Source organism: Agelaius phoeniceus, chromosome W (genome assembly GCF_051311805.1).
Source record: "Agelaius phoeniceus isolate bAgePho1 chromosome W, bAgePho1.hap1, whole genome shotgun sequence".
In the NCBI taxonomy this organism is placed as follows: Eukaryota; Metazoa; Chordata; class Aves; order Passeriformes; family Icteridae; genus Agelaius; species Agelaius phoeniceus.
Window position 1 is genome coordinate 2,446,018 of NC_135301.1, and position 19,802 is coordinate 2,465,819.

The following is a 19,802-nucleotide window of genomic DNA, read 5'->3' on the forward strand; positions in this document are numbered from 1 at the left end:
CAAAGCCATGGAGACATCCTGGTTGTTCCCTGTGCAGAGGATCTGGGACAAAGCACCCCTCTGGTCCCAGCGCTGCAGGGACACAAATCCATGGCCAGGCGCCAGCTCTGGCATCCTGGAATAAGGGCACAGAGGAATTATAGAGTCCCTACAGCCTGGGAAAGCCCTCCAAGTTCATTGAGACCAAACATTTCCCCAGCAGTGCCAGGGTCACCACTGCCCCATGTTCCCAAGTGCCACATCCCCAAAGCTTTCAATCCCTCCAGGGACAGGGATGCTACTCTGGGCAGTGCTGGCTGGGCTGGGGCCTGAGGGCAGAGGGAAAGCACAACAGTTAACTTTAAGCAATCACTGGAACATCTTCTTCATAATTAATAAATGGGAGATGTTACTGCAGCTAATCAATAAAGTTGTTAGAGGGAATTGATCGCAGGGGGAACTCTTTTTGTGGGTACAATTTTTCACCTCTGTGGAACAAAGGGCTCCCCGGGGTGCTCTCACTGTGATGGGCGCAGGGAGCCTGACCCAAACAGCCAATGAGGGAGAGACGATTGATTAATTAATGAATTAATTAATTAACACCCTGAGAGCGGGCGGAGGGGCAGACACTGCTGGCTGTGAACATGCCACTCCTGGGGTGTGCCACTCGTGCCAGCACCGCGCAGGCAGTGCCCCTGGAATGCTCATGGCAGGATGCTTTCCCAGCTCCCTCTGGCTGGGTCAGCTTTTCCACGACACACCCCAGTGCCAGGCAGGAAACATCCCTCCAGCAGGGGCTTTACAGGGTGATAATGAGCACAAGAAACCTGGGACTGACGCTTGACGTTAAAGGATTTGCCTTGGGAGATGAAATTTGAAGCGCTTGTTTTGGGTTCTCTACTTGTTTGGGTTTTTTGACTTGTTTGGGGTTTTTTAAAGTAGTTTGTTCCTTTTCCACTGGAGAAACCATTTGTGCCCCAGCGTGTTTGGCTCCCGAACAAGGCTCAGGGCAGGGAGGGACATCCTGGAACGCTCCTGGGGACAGGGCAGGGACAGCTGCGGGCCCTGGAGGCGGTGGCTGCCCCACGGCAGGGCCATGGGCAGCGCGGCCCTTCCTCTGCTCCCTTTCCTGCCTCCTGTTCCTCCTGGCCTCGAGCACTTCCAGGGATAGCCATTCCTCAAATCAAGGTGAATATTCTTGGCTTTAGTGCCCCAGGTAGCTGTGCCAAGCCTGGGGGACAGCTTGGGACAGCCTGGTCAGAGCAGGCACTGCCAGGATGGCCCTGCAGCGGCAGCCAGCGCAGCCAGTTATTGCTTGTAATTAACTCCAGCCAGCAAATCTCCTCTAAATCAATCACAGCCTGACTAATAAATAAATCTTGGCTCAATCACTACCTGTAGAACGTGTAGGCAAGGGTGAGTGTCTCTGATTTCCCCCTTCCTTGTGCTGGGCTGGGGAATCACGGACTGACGGCAGGAGGGACACGGGGATCCGAGCGTGATGCATTATTTAAAACTTCAGAGATAATAAAATTCTGGAGGAGACCAGCCCATTAGCTCAGCGTCCCCATTGACATTTCTCCCACTGTATTAGGCACTGTGTTAATGATTTTATATTCCCCACTCATTTTTCTTTGTCATTTTGGCAGGGCAGTGGGACAGGTTCCACGGTGACACCCCAGTGGCCAGAGCCTCCCTGGCCCCTCGGAGCAGAGCACTCACCCCTGGTTTGACTGAGCTCCTGTGGCACCAGCTCAGCATCACACACGTGCCTTTGCTAATTCCAGGGCCGTGTACCTTAATCTAATGGCTAATTCCAGGAATCTGTCACTCCATAATGGGCTGTGCCCCCCGGGATGAGCCAGGATCTGCTGCTGAGACGCTGAGCAGGCAGGATCCCGTGGGCTCTCAGATGAGAGGGAAGCTGGCTAGAATTCCCTCATTAGCTCATTAACTCACTAATTGTGGGGTATTTGTAAAACCCAGAAAATATCCTGGAAATGGAGGGAAAGGAGGGAGTCGCCCAGCCAGGAGACTCCGTGGGAGGTGGCACCTGGACCCAAAGCCGTGGACGCGCTCCCACCCTCGCTGTGAGTGCCGGGGAGGTGCTTCCTCGGGGGAAAGGAGCTGTGTGAGCCCGGCCCGTGCTGGGAACCCGGAGGAGCTTTCTGCCAGCCAGGGAATGCCGCGGCTCGGGTGGCGCGGCGGGCAGGAGCAGAGCAGCGGGCAGGAGCCGCGGGAAGGGACTGGGTCCCTCTCACACAATGCACCTTCGACTCATATATTTTTCATCCCAGTCGAGGGTACAGTGTCAGCCGATGACCTTTGTCACACCCCAGTGCTTTCTGGGATGTAAATTAGGGCCTTTTTTTCCCCCCATCTGGACAGATAAGACGGACTCCGACTCGCCCGTCTCGGAAGCCGATATTTATTGTGAGCCCACCGCTCCTCTCAGCAGGTGGACAAAGATAATACTGTCATTATGTGCTCAGAAAATGCTTTGTAAAATTTGGTAAAGTCCGCGAGATAACATCTGCCTCGAGGACCGCTCCGCTGTAAACAGGGCTTGGAAAAATAGCACCCACTGCTTCTCCCCGGGAATATCGATTTTTGGTGTTGGAAAGGGTCAAATTCAAATCGGCGGCACAAAGAGCGGCTGCAGCTCCCGCTTTTCACAAAGAACAAAGTGCTGCGGCGGCGGGAGCGGCGCGGGGCCGGCGCGGCGCCTTTCCCACGGGAGCGGGCAGCTGCTGCCCGCGGGGACCGTCCCGTCCTGCCGCGTCCCGCCGGGGGCTGCCGGGGGCTGCCGGGGGCTGCCGGGGGCTGCCGGGGGCCCGGGGCGCCGCGGCCACACCTGAGCCTCGGCCCGGCACCGCCGGCTCCGCCAGCGCCGCTGCGCTGGGACGGGGAGGAGGAGCGAGGGCTGCCCCGGCTGCTCCTGCAGCTCCTGCGGACAGTGACATTCCGGGCTGCTCCTGCAGCTCCTGGGCACAGTGGCATTCCGGGCTGCTCCTGCAGCTTCTGGGCACAGTGACATTCCGGGCTGCTCCTGCAGCTCCTGGGCACAGTGACATTCCGGGCTGCCCCGGCTGCTCCCTGGGCACAGTGACATTCCGGGCTGCTCCTGCAGCTCCTGGGCACAGTGACATTCCGGGCTGCTCCTGCAGCTCCTGGGCACAGTGACATTCCGGGCTGCTCCTGCAGCTCCTGGGCACAGTGACATTCCGGGCTGCTCCTGCAGCTCCTGGGCACAGTGACATTCCGGGCTGCTCCTGCAGCTCCTGGGCACAGTGACATTCCGGGCTGCCCCGGCTGCTCCTGCAGCTCCTGGGCACAGTGACATTCCTGGCTGCTCCTGCAGCTCCTGGGCACAGTGGCATTCCGGGCTGCCCCGGCTGCTCCCTGGGCACAGTGACATTCCTGGCTGCTCCTGCAGCTCCCTGGGGACAGTGACATTGCGGGCTGCTCCTGCAGCTCCCTGGGGACAGTGACATTCCGGGCTGCTCCTGCAGCTCCCTGGGGACAGTGACATTCTGCCAAGGGCTTTCCCTGTCCCTCCGGGTCAGAGGAGTGTGGGCATCAGAGGTGCTGGAAGCTCAGAGCCTGTGGTGTGCCCCAGGTGTGTCCCATCATCCCCTGGCACCTTCCTGGGCACCTCTGCTGTGCCCCAGCAGGGAACAACCCCCAGCCAGCGCCCTAGGCACGCTCGCCCAGCAGAGGGACTCGGCATTTCCCAAATCCCTCCTTGCTGCTGAAAACCAAGCCCCTGCCTCGCAGCACCACCCCACAGCAGAGGGTCCTGGAGCACTGATAGCATCGAGTCAGCCCTGGAAATTCAGCAGCCGAGCTCTTGTCCCTCAGGAGTGCCTTGGACACAGCTCCTGCTCTAACGGGAAGCAAAAGCCTCGGCAGCAGAAAAGAAAATGCAGGAGTGGCACAGGCTGTTGGAAGGGAAGGGTTTTACCCCAGGAGCACGTGGCAGCTCCAAATCCCCTCCATCCCCAGGGCATTATTTATTCATATTCCCGTGTACAGACCGGGGGCTCGGGCAGACACAATCCATGGAGAGCACAAAAAGGGAACCTGGGATGGGCTGGGAAGGGAGGGGATCTTGCACAGCAGGCCCTGAAAGCAGGATGTGCTGTCCAGGGACGTGCAGGGCAGGGCATCCCCCATGGCATGGCTGGGGTGTAGGACAGCAGGGCAGGGCAGTGGCACCATGGCAGCTCCCAGGGGCCCTCGGAGGCTGCCAGGGATGTGCCACCGCCCTGGAGTGCCCCTCCACCCCTCAGCTCCAGAGGGCACAAGGAGAAAAGGGGGTTCAGAAGGGACCTCCTGGCTCTCCACAACCCCCTGACAGCAGGATGGAGCTGGGCAGGCATCGGGCTCTGCTCCCAGGGAACAGGAGCAGGAGGAGAGCTGGAGGAGCACGTGCTGCTCCCCAAGGCGAGGAGGTGCCCTTGGATTGTTTGGGCCTCCCCTCCCGGTGGGCAGTGGGCTGGGCTCTGCCTGCAGGACAGGGAGATGATGCTCTGTGGTTACACACAGGAGGGAGCTGGCATCTTGTAAGGGAAAAATAAACGTGCTTCCCACTCAGTGAAATGTAACTGGAGGCTTTGGAAAAGCCAGTGGGCTCCATTTGTGGCTTTGGGATGGCTTTGAGAACCGGCTCGTGCTGGGAGCCCATTTGGGGGAGAGCTGCTTGTTCAGCACATGGATTGCTTTTGTTGTGTGAGAATTACACACAGCACTCCAACGCCCCGTTTTCCAGAGCAAGCTGCTCCATGTGCTGTTTTCCAGGGATGCAGGTGAGTGGCTGGAGCAGGCAGGAGGAAGGCAGGGTGACAGTGAGGACACACTGGGCCGTGCCCCTTCCTGAGTGGGTTTGGGCCTTTAGGACACCTGTGCACAGCCATGTGTGACAGGGACAGCCTCCCTGTCCCTGTGGGCGCACAGCCAGGGAATCTGCACCTCTGATCCCGAGGGCTGTCCTGCACAGCCCCATCCTCCATCCCTGTGCCCTGCTGGGTGCTCTGAGCCCGGCTGCACCCTCACGCCCTGGATGGATGTGGGAACAGCAGCTCCCAGAGATGGCCCATCTTTCACCTCCAAATCCCCAGCACTGCTGCCACAGAGCTTTAAGCTGCTTCAAAATCCATCTCCCAGCTCATTATTATGCCGGGCAATTTTTCATTCATCGGGAATCTACGGCAGCATTTTAATGTGAGAAGCTCCCTGCTCTGTTTCTCTTCCCCTGAAGAAAAATAGCTTAATTTCTGCAGTTTGATAGATTTTCCTAAGCCTTCAAAAGGTAGAGAAAGACTCTTGAAAATCGGTCGTTGAACTATCCACAGGCATTTTATAATGGCCGTAAATAGGCCTGGACTGAATAGCTCTCCAGGCATCAGCTTGAATGGTGTCCTTGACACTGTTATTATTATCCCCACGGAGAAAAAAGGGAAAAAAGAAAGGGAAAGAAAGTCTGGGAGCCTCTCCACACTGCAGTTGGTGTGTCTCTAGGCTGGAAGAGCTAAATCCCCCCCACTGGATCTACGCCCCCGGACATGTGCTGGTTTTCACCTCCTAGAATTGTCATAAATTTCATGGCATTTCCTGCATAAAAAAAAAGTCAATGAACTTGAGAAATTTTGCAAACTCTGGAGCAAATGAAGTACAATAAGTTTATGGGAATTTATTTTTTGCCTTTTTGTCCCTTTGCCCACCTAAATCTGTGGTTGCTTTCCATCAGGGAATTACTTTTGTAACTTGCAAGCTGTCGTGTCCCACTGCTCTTTGCTGAGGAGCAGCCTCTGACTGCCAGTTTTGGGGGGTTACTTTTCAGAGTGACCATTTTCAGCACCCCAACACATCCCCACGGAGCAGCTTGAGAGGTTTCCAAACCCCATTTGGACCCTTCCCCGCTGCATATCCAACAGCTCCACCTCACCTGTCCTCGCCTTAGATCCTGTGGGATTGTGTCACCAGAGACACTGTGGAAAAGCTCGAGGTTAATCAGCAAGAACAATTTTCTCAGCTTAAATAGGGTGCTTTCATTTCTTGAAAGCCATTCTGATGTTTCCAGCCCCCTCACAAGGCAAAAATAGCGTGTCCTAGAAATGTCAGCGGCATATGGATCCTTCCATATGGAAAACGAGCTCGGTGATCGGCCGTGTCTCTCCTGGAGCACCCTCCCCGTGGGGTGATGTTCTGCCAGCCTGTGGGCTGTGCTGCGAGTCACAGAATTCTGGGATGGCTTGGGTTGGAAAGGAGCTTAGAGCCCATCCAGTGCCAGCTCTGCCATGGCAGGGACACCTCCCACTGTCCCAGCCTGCTCTGGGGCGCTGCCAGGGACCCAGGGGCAGCCACAGCTGCTCTGGGCACCTGTGCCAGGGCCTGCCCGCCCTCCCAGCCAGGAATGTGCTCCTTATTCCCTCCCCTTCCTCTGGGGGCTAAAACAGAATAAATAAATCTGCATTTTACCCCTTGGCCCGTGTTCAAACAGGGCAAACAGCTCAGCCTGGGGCTGGGCTCGGTCCCTGCCATGGGAACAGGGGAGAGCACGGCACTGCTGCTCTGCCAGTGCTGCTTCATCCACGGCTGCATCCTCGGGGTGCCCTGGCTCCCTCTGTGTGCCCTGCGCGCCCCGGGGTCCCGGCAGGTCCCCAGCAGCCCCCCGAGGCTGGCAGCCCCTCCCGCGCTCGGCAGGGCTGGCAGCGCCGCCGCCCTTCCCGGCAGAGCCGCGCTAATTGCTCGGCTCCGTTAGGGAGCGACGGCCGCACTCCCTCCGCGCCGCTCCCCGGGGGCTCCTCTGCCGCCTTTCCTGGAAGTGTTTCCTCCTCGGGCGCGGCAGTTCCGCCTCCATCCATTATTGATGCCAGGGACGGAGCGGGCTGGTTTGGATGGAAACCTGCCCTCCGTGAGCTCGATATCGGGGATGAGCTTCGGGCGAGCTGTGCGAGTGCCGCCGCCAGCCCTGGAGCCTCCCTCCCCTTCCCAGATCCGCCGCTGTCCCAGGCAGGCGGCTCGGGACGGATTTTCAGCCCTGCCAATCTCCTGGCTTGCCGGGAAACCCAAAGTGCCCGACCCAAACTCTGTATTTAATGCCCCCAGCCCACCCAGTGGTTACATAATTCCCAGCTCCGGGCTCGGTGCAGCAAGGAGCACCCAGAGTTTTTAATTGTCTCCCTCCTCCCCGGCAGTGCAGGAGAACAGACAGAGCAGGCACGAAATGAATCCCACAAAACCACAGCTGACAGGTTTAAAAATCTATTTTCCTGCAAGGATCTACGGGAAGGACGGGTGATTAATGAAGACTATGAAGAAAAGGTTTTATCCAGCAGATTAATTCCAACGGGTGTTTAAATCCTTAGCAGAGCTGGACAAGATGCTCCGAGGAGCAGCTGGGGGGGCTCCCCGGGCACCTTCCCAGCAGGGCACAGCATTCCATCCATCCACCAGGGCTCCATGTCCCCCAGCAGTGCCAGCCCGGGCACCTTCCCAGCAGGGCACAGCATTCCATCCATCCACCAGGGCTCCATGTCCCCCAGCAGTGCCAGCCCGGGCACCTTCCCAGCAGGGCACAGCATTCCATCCATCCACCAGGGCTCCATGTCCCCCAGCAGTGCCAGCCTGGGCACCTTCCCAGCAGGGCACAGCATTCCATCCACCCACCAGGGCTCCATGTCCCCCAGCAGAGGCTCCCCGGGCACCTTCCCAGCAGGGCACAGCATTCCATCCATCCAGCCAGGGCTCCATGTCCCCCAGCAGAGGCTCCCTGTCCTTGTCCCCTCAGGCACCCCCTTTGGCTGAGGCTGCTCCAAGCAGTTTGGGTGCAATACTGCAGTGTTTTACGAAAAAGAGGAGTATCTGTTACCCTCCATGTGTGTTTTCCCTGCAGGGACAGCCAAGGAGAGTAGCAGAAGGAATCTGGTGTAGATGGAGGGTAACCATTTCCAGCTCCCATGTTCAGGAGCAGTTACCTATCCAAACCTCCAGTTTGGGAGAAAAAGCTGTTTAATCTCTTTTAATCCCTCAGGACTCGGACCTCTGAGCTGGAACCCACATCCCACGGGACAGGAGCCAGGCACAGAGGATTCCCTGCATCCCAGAAGTGCTGCCCAGGTAAGCTTTGCTGCCAGCTGCCTCTGCAGGTGGGCTCCAGATCCATCCTGGAAGGAGGTGACCCACACCCTGCTGAGTCCCTGCACGGTTTGGCTTGGAAAGGACCATCCAGTCCTGCTGGGCTGTTGGGACAGGCAGGTCTGGTCCCTCAAACAGAATAAGCCCCAGCACTGCAGAGGGAATGCCTAAGCTGTCCCTGATGGGCAGTGTGTGGTTCTGAGTGCACAAGTCCCATTTTCCTCCTTCCCAGTGCCCCCACCGTGTGTCTGACAGAATTCCATTAGGGAATCTGCTATCCTGAGCTGTGTCCCTGCCTGTGGCTGAGCTTTAAGGTCCCTTCCAGCCCAAACCACTCCAGGACTCCAGGATTCTGTACCCCCCTCCCACAGCCAGGAGCAGGTGACGGCTCTGGACAACTGAAACCCACAGAAAATTGACTCTGAAAGGAGCAATCACAGCAGAGGCGGCTGCAGCTCTTCCCATTTCCCCTGGCAGAGCTCCCCCCGGGACCATCTGCGCCTGACCCCAAACCTTCCCCATTTTCCAAGCCAATGCACTTGATGGGAGCTGATCTCTGCTCTCCCCAGGCTCCCTGGCGTGCCCGGGCTGGGACACGGCCGCTTTCGGCTCGGCTGAGTCCCCGACTCCACTGCACACCCTGGACTGGGGCTCCCACTCCTTCCAGCTCAGCAGGCATCCTCACCTACCGAGCACAGGCTGTCCTGCTCTCCTCAGGAGGAGAGGGATTCCCCTCCGTGCCCCACAGAACACAGACCCGTGCTGCACAAGCAGCCCGCAGGGCCAAGGAAACCCCTCTGCCATGACCCTGGGGCCGTCCCTCTCCCTCCTGCCCCGAGGCACCTGCAGCAGCACCATCTCTGCTGCCTGCTCCTGGACTAAAGTGCATTCTAACCTGTTTTCTGCCTGAATCCATTCTTTTATAATTAAACCTTGCAAGGAGCACAGATTCCAGCATCACTTCCAAGCTGGAAGCATTGGTCTCCTTTCACTGTGTTGTAAACTGTGAGTAGCTCTGCAGGAGTGAGTAAATGCCTGTTTAAGGTTATTTACATCAATAAATAAATATTTACCCCTTTTTAAGCATCTCCAGTCCTTGCAAACAGGTTTCCAATTTACAAAAATCAATTAAAATCTGATATTAGAATGCACCAGCCCACGGTGATGTTCCCGGAGATGTCACTCAGCCTCCATTCCAAGCCCCACATCAGCATTCCAAAAGCTCTGCTGCTGAAAGAGCAGAAAGTTTCACCTTTTAATTTTTCATAGCGGATTAATTTTTAATTTTCAGACATCAGAGAGAGGGGGAAGTTCCCCAGGAGCCTCTCCCGCTTCAAAGCGCGCTCCAGGCAACCGCTGGACCGAGTGTCAATTTATCACACCGGAGGCTCCCTTCCAGATTTTTCATGAGGGTTTTTTTGTTGCTGTTCAGACAAAAGTATTAATGCTGGTGAAGTTTCCTACAGGATTTCTTACTATCCTTCCAACCCAAACCATTGCAGGATTCTGCTCTCATTCCAAAGGAAACGGGGGAAATTGAGATTCCTGATGAGTGGGCAGAGAACCATCAGCAGGAGATCACTGACACCCACACAAACCAACGCGTTTCAGTCCAGTTTTATTCCACAGGCAAATTTACACCAGGAATGTTGATCCACAGAGGGCAGGGGTTGGTGGAGAAGCGGGGACCATCCCAGGGTGACTGCCTCCCCCCCTCATCCAGGGACACCTGCACACGCACAGGGAAGAGGCCAACAGCGCCAAGGGCACGCAAAGCTGGCAGCAGGGATGGGCACAGCCCTGGCACAGACCCACCTCAGCAGCCTGGGTTCAACCCTGCTCAGGCTCTGAGCCTCCTGACGGGAGCAGCACACAGATATGGAGCTTCTGGGCTGCAAATCCCACCTGGGCACTACACAGATACTCATCTATCTCCTCTTTTGGAGCCATGTGAAGAATGGATTCCTTCACTTTTGGAACAAGTACCGTGTTTAGCTTAGCAGGTAGTGCCAGCCTCAGGTCCGAGCTCTGCAGCCAAGGAAAAGCTGCACAAAGAGAGATACTGAAATAAAAGGATTTGAGAGATTTTTTCTCTTTCCCATGAACAGAAAACAGAAAATTTCACACAAAATATTCCACAGAATCAGATATGTAAGAAGGAAACACAGTCACAGCGGGTGTCACACAGGAATATTCCTACTGAAGGAAATATTTCAGTACATCCAGTCAATAATTCATTTTTTCCATAATTTTGATAAATTTTCCATTCAAAATGGCCCCCTTTGTCCTTTATTTAAATAAATACCTGCACTGGTGGCAAAAACCACCTTTCTATATAAATACTGCTTTTTTCCAAGTCTGCCATTGAACAGGATTTTTAAATTATTTATTTACACATGTATTATCATTTTTCCTTCGGGCCTGGGCACAGCAGCACTTCCAATCCCCCGAGGAAGGAGGATCGGCACAGGCCACGGCCCCACATTCCAGCCCCATTCCCAGGCAGGTGCCTGGCTCTGGGGACAGCACTCCGCGGTCACCAGGAGCACGTCCATGTAAACACGAGCCTTTTTGGTAAACACTGACATTCTGGGAGTCTCCGCAGGGAATAGGGGTCGGGTGACATCCAGCGCCGCGGGGCCGGGCTCGGCCGGCTTCGGGAGGAGCTGCTCCTGCTCCTGCATCCTGATCCCGCTCTGCCCGGAGCGCCCCCGCGCCCTCTCCTGCTGGAGGCACGGAAAGGCGGTCAGAGCCACCGGCCGGCCGGCAAAGACGGGTCAGCCCCCGCAGCTGGGCAGGGCTCCCGCACAGCTGGGCAGGGATCCCTCACAGCTGGGCAGGGATTCCTCACAGCTGGGCAGGGATCCCTCAGATCCTGGGCAGGGATCCCTCACATCTGGGCAGGGATCCCTCAGATCCTGGGCAGGGATCCCTCACAGCTGGGCAGGGATCCCTCAGACCTGGGCAGGGCTCCCTCAGACCCTGGGCAGGGCTCCCTCACATCTGGGCAGGGCTCCCTCAGACCCTGGGCAGGGCTCCCTCACAGCTGGGCAGGGCTCCCGCACAGCTGGGCAGGGATCCCTCAGACCTGGGCAGGGACCCCTCACAGCTGGGCAGGCCTCGCTCAGATCCTGGCAGGATTCTCTCAGATCCCGGCTGAGCCCCTCAGATCCTGGCTGATCCCCTCAGATCATGGCTGATCCCCTCAGATCCTGGCTGATCCCCTCAGATGCTGCCTGATCCCCTCAGATCATGGCTGAGCCCCTCAGATGCTGCCTGATCCCCTCAGACCCTGGCAGGGTCCCCTCAGATCCCAGCTGATCCCCTCAGACCCTGGCAGGCCCTTCCCAGGTCCCGGTGCTCCCTGGCACAGTTCTGGCACAGCTCCTGGTGCCCGGGCAGGCTCACCCAGACCATGCAGCCGTGCTCCCTGTGCCCATGCTCACCCAGACCATGAAGCTCCCTGCTCTCACCCAGGCCATGCAGCTCCCTGCCCATGCTCACCTAGACCATGAAGCGGTGCTCCCTGCTCTCACCCAGGCCATGCAGCTCCCTGCCCATGCTCACCTAGACCATGAAGCGGTGCTCCCTGCTCTCACCCAGGCCATGCAGCTCCCTGCCCATGCTCACCTAGACCATGAAGCGGTGCTCCCTGCCGTCGTGGGCCATGAGGATGATGTTGCGGTTGGAGGTCCAGATGAGGCGGGCCAGGCGCAGCGCGGTGTGCGAGCCGGGCGAGGCCGGCTGCACCGGCGGCACCTGGTACGTCTTGACGCAGCGCAGCTGGGGCGCCGAGTTCAGCATGCCGATGCTCCCCAGCAGGGAGGTGTTCATCTGGGGACACAGCCTGCCTCAGCCCGGCCCCGAGGGTCCCCACAGCACAGAGAGCACGGGGGCCGGGCTCTGACACTGCCCAGCAAGAGGCTGTGCTGAGGAGCAGGGGCTCTTTTGGGTGGGAGGGACCTCAGAGCCCACCCGGCCATCCCCGCTATGCTCTCCAAGCCTGTCTAACCTTGGACACCTCCAGGGGTCTGCTGGCTTCCACTCTTGGGAAACAGGCTGAGCACTGCTGGTGCCAGCTCCAAACTCTCCATGCCCCCACAAGCATGGCAGCCTGGGGTTTCTGTGCCCAGCAAACCCCGGGGTGTTTCACTGCCATGCCCTGAATCCCGAGCAGTGCCCTGAATCCCAAGCAGTGCCCTGAATCCCGAGCAGTGCCCTGTCCCAGCCACCCCTGTCCTGGCTCCAAACTCTCCATGCCCCCACAAGCATGGCAGCCTGGGGTTCCTGTGCCCAGCAAACCCCGGGTGTTTCACTGCCATGCCCTGAATCCCGAGCAGCGCCCTGTCCCAGCCACCCTTGTCCCAGCTCTCCCGTCTCAGGGTGTAAATCACGGCATCTGGGCCGGCAGCGTGCGAGCCCTGCTGACATTTTCACAATTTAAATCATCCTGAGTAATAACCCTTTTAGGATGACTAATGTGCCTGATTTTCCTGCATTAATAATCGTGCCAAACAGGACACGGAAGGGAAAAATCACCAGCGCACGAGGTCACATTTGAGAACTGCACAGAGGCTGTTTAACCCCTTGTGTCTGGGCTGGGAGGGGTTTAAGGACCAGCTCATTCCACCAGCCCAGGCTGCTCCAAGCCCAGCCCCGCTGTGACCTGCCCTCCGTGGGGATTTTCTCCCTGCTGGAAATGCTGTAAAGAGGGGACAAAGCCCTCAGGTGTGCTCACCTGCCAGAAGCAGAGGTGGCTGTCGGAGTTGGAGTAGGTGGCCAGGTAGCGGCCGTCGGGGGCGAACGCCACGGCAGTGATGGGCCCCTTGTGGCCGTGGATAGTCTGGGAACAGGGCACACAACGGCAATGAGGGACAGCCACCAGCTGGCAGCCCCACAACAACAGCCCCCGCGGAAATGCCTCCCCAGAGAGCTCCTCTCCCACAGCAGCTCCCCAAAAGCACCAAAAAGCCCAAGTCTGTATGAAGCCCAAGGTGCCACATGATTTTCTCCCGGAAAATCCCATTGCCTCCTGGACCAGCGCTAGCAAAACCCCATTAGCAGGGCTCCTGTGCCCATGCCCAGGTTATTAAAAGCCCTGCTCGGGGCGTGCACCTGGAATGAGCCTGATATATTAACAATCCATTAGGATATTCATTTATTCCTGGTGGAAGAGGTGGGTGAACCCCGGATCTCTCGCTTTAATGGGATGCCCACAGTTAATTAGTTTAGCCCCATCCCGCTCTTTAGCACTTAACAAGCACGGAACACTTGTCAATAAAATATGTTTTGGTGAGACAAAGGTAGAAATCAATAGGAGCAGCACACTTGTTGCTCTTTTTACTCCTGGAACACGTTCCAAGAAGTACAAATCCTTCAGGGAATCCAGCTGCTTTGTTATTTAAAGGAAGTGCTTCTCTAATTGATGCTAATCCTTCCCAGCCAGGATTTCTGTGCTCTTAGCTTGTGTTTTCCAGCAGGAAGTGAAGCAGCTGCTTCCAGCTTCCCTCTGCCAGGGCTTGAACGGGAAGGGAGCACTCCTGGGAGCGCCCGCTGCAGAAATCCCAGACACCCAACCCCAAACCCAGCGCTTGGCAAAGAATCCCCTGAACTGCTCCGTGCCACTGAAGGTGATGTGAACACCGGATCAATTCTATATTCATCAATACCAAATGGCCCCACCACGCCTTTCACAAGAAATCCCTATTTTTGGAGCAATGTAAGGGAAATCTCTATGAACCCACACGGGTTTCAGCACCTTTAATAATTTGATTCATATATAAATCAATGAAAATCCCTTCCTCTGTTATTTCTGTGTTTAGAAAAGGCCTTTATCCAGTTGAGGTTACACTCAGGAATTCCCTTTTCTCTGAAATTTCAGGATGTGCTTTTCATGACCTGGAAATGCAGGTGTGGAGTGCAGGATAAACACCTTTAAAGCGCTGTTTTCAAGAACAGCATCTTCTACCCTGTAATTAATTAAGCCAAGCCACAATTCATTCCAAATGGAATATTAAATCCTTTTCTGCCTTCCACATAAATCAAACTTCGCCAAGGCATCCAGGACTGAAATAAAATCAGCCCTGCACAATCCAATTAATGCTCGGATTGCTGGGATTTTAATTCTGGAAGGACCCAGGACCAAACAGTATTGATTCCAGCCCAGGCTTAAAAGTAGTTTTTGCTTTGAAATAAACCCAAAATAACTTATGTTTCCCTTTAATCTTCCGGTGCAAATGACCCAGGTTTTAGGTACAAAAATTACATGTATTTCTGAAATGCAGCTCTAAATATTTATGATGAATCCCAAGATTTAATCAATAAAAATGGAATATTTCAGAGTCTCTCCTTATAGACCCAAATACGGTCGTAAAGGAAAAGAAGATAATTAAAGAACCTGTACTGAGGAATTAATTGGGGGATTTTGGGCCAGACTCCGGTACTCAGCAAGAATTTACCTGGGAAAATATGAATATTTTCCCATCATCCCAAAAGCAACTATCAGGTATCCTAAAATTCAGTTACCTGCAATCTCTCTCTCCAGCCTCATTTTAGTGTTTAATTTGATGTAAAATAGTATTTATGGCATCAGCATTTTCCTGTGTTACTGCACCTTTAAGTGCAGGATTTTTAGCTGTGTGTTAGTAATTAGGAATCTTATACAAAATATTAATAATTTGGTTGGAATTTAATATTATTTTAGTGTTTAATTGGGCAAACAGAGCTTGTGTTCAACGATACCTTAATCCTGTTGCCTAATCCTTTTAGTATTGTTATAGATGAATTACAGCTATAATTATTAATCCCAGTGGTTTATTTTGGGATAAAAATTGCCATTTGTGTTCAATCCTGTGTGCCTGTCTGGGCTGTGGCCGTGGGGCTCCGAGCTGGGCAAACAAAGGGCACATTTCCAGGTGGAGCTGCTGCTCTCAGAACTGTTTTCCAATTCCCTGTGCAGCATCAATTATCTTTATCAAATCCCAGATCTCATCTCAGCCCTGATCAAGATGGAGCCCCGCTGGAGCAGGACTGCCAGAGCCAGGGAAAAGCTGGGGAGGGAGGGAGGAAGGGATCGATAGTCATCATCGGATTGTGCTGCAGCTCCGAGGTGCGCAGGGAAGCTCCACCTTCTTTTTGGGAAGCTGCTCGAGTTTAACCTCTGCCTCACCTGAGACAGGAGAGCTCCAAATCCTGCTGGAATGGCGGGAGAGCCGCCCAGCACAGGGACAGCCCCGGGACAGCCCGGGCAGGGATCTGGCTCTGGAACGGCAGGCACAGGCTTGATCCTGTGCTCCAGGAAAAACACCAGGAGAAAATCATACTGAGCCCTTGTGTGGGGAACTGGATCCTCCAGGGGCCGGATCACTCCCCAGCCAGCAGGGAAACCCTCGCTCAGAGCCTGAGCTCCCACCTGTCCAGGCTTTTCAGGAGCTAAAGAACCTGCCCACAGCCACTGCTGCTCCAGCTGGGAAAGCAGGGATCCCACAGCAAAGACTGCTGCTGCTTATTCCCAAAATTCAAATGGAGCTGGTTCGGGAGGAATTCGGAGCTTCAGAATGGAATCCCTGCAATCTCTGAGGGGGAATGTGGGAGGGGGAACATGGAGGAGGAATATGGAGGAGGAATATGAGGGGGAATATGAGGAGGAATGTGTGAGGGGAAATATGGAGGAGGAATACAGAGGGGGAATATGAGGAGGAATATGAGGGGGAATATGGAGGAGGAATACGTGAGGGGGAATGAGTGAGGGGGAACATGGAGGGGGAACATGGAGCAGGAATGTGTGAGGGGGAATATGGAGCAGGATTGTGTGAGGGGAATATGGAGGGGGAATGTGTGAGGGGAATATGGAGGGGGAATGTGTGAGGGGGAATGAGTGAGGGGGAACGTGTGAGGGGGAATATGGAGGAGCAGTGAGTGAGGGGAAACATGGAACAGAAATGTATGAGGGGGATTGTGTGAGGGGGAACATGGAGGGGGATTGTGTGAGGGGGAACATGGAGCGGGAATGTATGAGGGGGAATATGAGGAGAATGTGTGAGGGGGAACATGGAGGAGGATTGTGTGAGGGGGAACATGGAGGGGGAATGTGTGAGGGGGAACATGTGAGGGGGAATATAGAGGAGCAGTGAGTGAGGGGAAATATGGAACAGAAATGTATGAGGGGGAATGTGTGAGGGGGAACGTGGAGCAGGAATGTGTGAGGGGGAATATGGAGCAGGATTGTGTGAGGGGGAATGTGTGAGGGGGAATGTGTGAGGGGGAACGTGGAGCAGGAATGTGTGAGGGGGAACATGGAGGGGGATTGTGTGAGGGGGAACATGGAGGGGGAATGTGTGAGGGGGAACATGAAGGGGGAATGTGTGAGGGGGAACATGAAGGGGGAATGTGTGAGGGGGAACATGGAGGGGGATTGTGTGAGGGGGAACATGGAGGGGGAATGTGTGAGGGGGAACATGAAGGGGGAATGTGTGAGGGGGAACATGAAGGGGGAATGTGTGAGGGGGAACATGGAGGGGGATTGTGTGAGGGGGAACATGGAGGGGGAATATAGAAGGCTGCTGCTGGTGCTGCTGGTGCTGCCGTGTGGGACAGCGCCTGAGTGCAGGGCATGGACCCTCCCTGGTGCCCTGCTGAGGAGGAGCTGCTCCCAGAGGGAGAAGGCCTGGCTGAGGAGGAGCTGCTCCCAGAGGGAGAAGGCCTGGCTGAGGAGGAGCTGCTCCCAGAGGGAGAAGGCCTGGCTGAGGAGGAGCTGCTCCCAGAGGGAGAAGGCCTGGCTGAGGACGGGCTGGCTCCCAGAGGGAGAAGGCCTGGCTGAGGACGGGCTGGCTCCCAGAGGGAGAAGGCCTGGCTGAGGAGGAGCTGCTCCCAGAGGGAGAAGGCCTGGCTGAGGAGGAGCTGCTCCCAGAGGGAGAAGGCCTGGCTGAGGAGGAGCTGCTCCCAGAGGGAGAAGGCCTGGCTGAGGACGGGCTGGCTCCCAGAGGGAGAAGGCCTGGCTGAGGAGGAGCTGCTCCCAGAGGGAGAAGGCCTGGCTGAGGACGGGCTGGCTCCCAGAGGGAGAAGGCCTGGCTGAGGAGGAGCTGCTCCCAGAGGGAGAAGGCCTGGCTGAGGACGGGCTGGCTCCCAGAGGGAGAAGGCCTGGCTGAGGAGGAGCTGCTCCCAGAGGGAGAAGGCCTGGCTGAGGACGGGCTGGCTCCCAGAGGGAGAAGGCCTGGCTGAGGAGGAGCTGCTCCCAGAGGGAGAAGGCCTGGCTGAGGAGGAGCTGCTCCCAGAGGGAGAAGGCCTGGCTGAGGAGGAGCTGCTCCCAGAGGGAGAAGGCCTGGCTGAGGAGGAGCTGCTCCCAGAGGGAGAAGGCCTGGCTGAGGACAGGCTGGCTCCCAGAGGCACGGAGCTCCCAGGCAGTTTATCAGGAGCATCATGGAGATGGGTGAGGGAGCAGAGCCATTGCAGCGAGCGGCTCTGGGTCAATAGCCTGCGAGCTGCTGTGGGAATGAATAATCAACACCCAGCCCTGGGAGCAGCCGGCAGCTGAAGGACAGATCAATGGCCATGGGAAGGGCACTGCCCGGCCCCAAACACCCCATGGAGCCAGCAGCAACACCCAGGGAGGGGTCACAAACTCATTTCATGGGAGGAGGAGGAGAAAGAATCTGCTTGGATATGGACTTATGGAAAAATAGATTCAGCGTTTGCATTTGGAATAGTCATAATACAGTCTACTAACATAGTAAATTTTACTGAGGGGAAACCCCCTCCTAGATAAATGCTGGTTTATTTTTTGTTAATAAGGGGGGATTTTTGATATCCATCATCCTATTGATCATTCCAAGTAATTTCTCAGTCAGTTCCTACAACCATCTTTCTTAAAAAAATTAAAAGGGGAAAAAAACCAAACCCAAAATGCTTTTCAGGATCTCAAGACCCCTCACAGGAAAGGAAATTAAAACCCTGAGCTTTTCTCCATTGGCACAGCTTTTTCAAGTTATTCCATGTTTTTGAGCAGCCACAAAAATCTGCCTTTGTGAGAAATTACGTATAGAATCAGAGGCAGGAATCTGTATCCAATAGATGGTGCTGCCCCACAGTAACCTATCTGGAAATATTTTGTACCTCATGAGTAGCAATGAACCCTGAAGAGGACCTGTCCTACTTATCCCGGGGGTCCCTTTGGTCAGCCCAGCCGCTCTCACCTGGCACTTGCCCGTGCGGATGTCGTAGAGGGCCACGGAGCCGTGGCGGGCGCCCACGGCGATGCGGTGGCTGCGCTCGTAGTAACTCACCATGTAGAACCTGGGGGCACAACAACGGGCATGAGAGCTGGGGCTGGCACGTCACACCCATCTGGGGTGAGGCTGGCACATCTGGGGTGCCACTGAGAGCTGGGGCTGGCAGGTCACACCCATCTGGGCTGGGGCTGGCACATCACACCCATCTGGGGTGCCACTGGGCTGGGGCTGGCACATCACACACATCTGGGCTGGGGCTGGCACATCTGGGGTGCCACTGAGAGCTGGGGCTGGCACATCTGGGGTGCCACAGAGAGCTGGGGCTGGCACATCTGGAGTGCCACTGGGATAAGGCTGGCACATCACACCCATCTGGGACTCACTAAGGGCTGGAACTCAGAGGTGATTTAAAGATGCACTCGCTGCCAGTGTAATACCTGGCATTGCTCAAAACCAGCTGATGTTACCATGGAACCTGATGAGATTTACCCATCAGATTTATTTAGTTATTTGGGAATAATCTATGGGATAACCACCAGCTCGCTGATGGCCATGGGTGTGCCCTCCCTGTGCTGGAACACCTCAGTAAAACTGCCAAAGTGCCCATCCTCTGTGTGACAGACAGAGGGCATTGCCCATGACAGAGGGCATTGCCCATGAAAATCACACAGAAAGGAAGGGAAGTGGAAGGAGAAATAAATAAACTCATCAGTTTCTGATGGGCATAAAGAAAAAGGAAGAGGGAAATTGGCTATCACACACTCTGTACTCCAGGAACACCCTTGGGGTAAAGGCTGCAACAGTCCTGAACACACAGTGTGACCACTTGGCATTCACTGGAATTCCAGCAGCTGCAAATTCCAAGGAATTTCACCACTTTGAAAGCCAAGAGACCCTAAATCCTAATTGCAGATTCGAATCCTTGGGGATATCACTGTGCCTTATCACAGGAGAACACACCTGTGGAAGTGCCAGCCACATTCCAAAGTGTGCTGGAATTTTGCAGCTAAATTTTCCTCTACCAAAATGCACCAGAAATACCTGGAATCAGTCCCAAAACTGCACTGCTGAGCATATTTAGGGCTTCAAACCAGCCACCCTTCAGACTTGTCTCCCGGCTCCTGGGGATTCCCAGTGCCACAGCAACTGCTGTGTACGAGACACGTCCTGCACTGCAGGATGGCAGCTGGCAAGGAAGGCAGATGAAACACGGGGCAAAACCAACAAAGAGCAGCAGGGAAGGAAGAGAATCCCTGGTTTTTGTGCAGGGAAAAGGGAACTGCAGCTCAGCTGCAGCTTTGCAGGGCAGCGTGTCCCTCCCTGAGGTATGACAACTGTCCTTGAACTGTGATCCAGGGATTTGGCCACACAGCTCCAGTCCAGCATGGGAACACTGGGAAAATCAGAGGGATTAGCCATGGGATGCTGTAGAGTGCTTCCCCTGGAATCTCTGCAGAG

At 55.5% G+C, this 19,802-nt stretch overlaps 1 protein-coding gene across 3 annotated transcripts in view; it reads right to left on the reverse strand.

Annotated features, from left to right (window-relative positions):
- Window positions 1–9,719: 9,719 nt before the first annotated feature.
- Window positions 9,720–19,802, reverse strand: part of LOC143696573 (WD repeat-containing protein 7-like) — a 44,882-nt gene continuing 34,799 nt past the window's right edge. The window contains exons 26-29 of one of the 3 annotated variants that reach the window (XM_077193146.1): window positions 18,309–18,408; window positions 12,857–12,961; window positions 11,749–11,952; window positions 9,720–10,841 (exon numbers count right to left, since the gene is read on the reverse strand). In XM_077193146.1, the coding sequence (XP_077049261.1) occupies window positions 11,749–11,952; window positions 12,857–12,961; window positions 18,309–18,408 (409 nt within the window). In that variant the 3' untranslated portion in view covers window positions 9,720–10,841. Of the gene's footprint in view, window positions 11,623–11,748; window positions 11,953–12,856; window positions 12,962–18,308; window positions 18,409–19,802 lie in introns of all 3 variants that reach the window. The other 2 variants (XM_077193147.1, XM_077193145.1) reach the window with 2 other exon arrangements.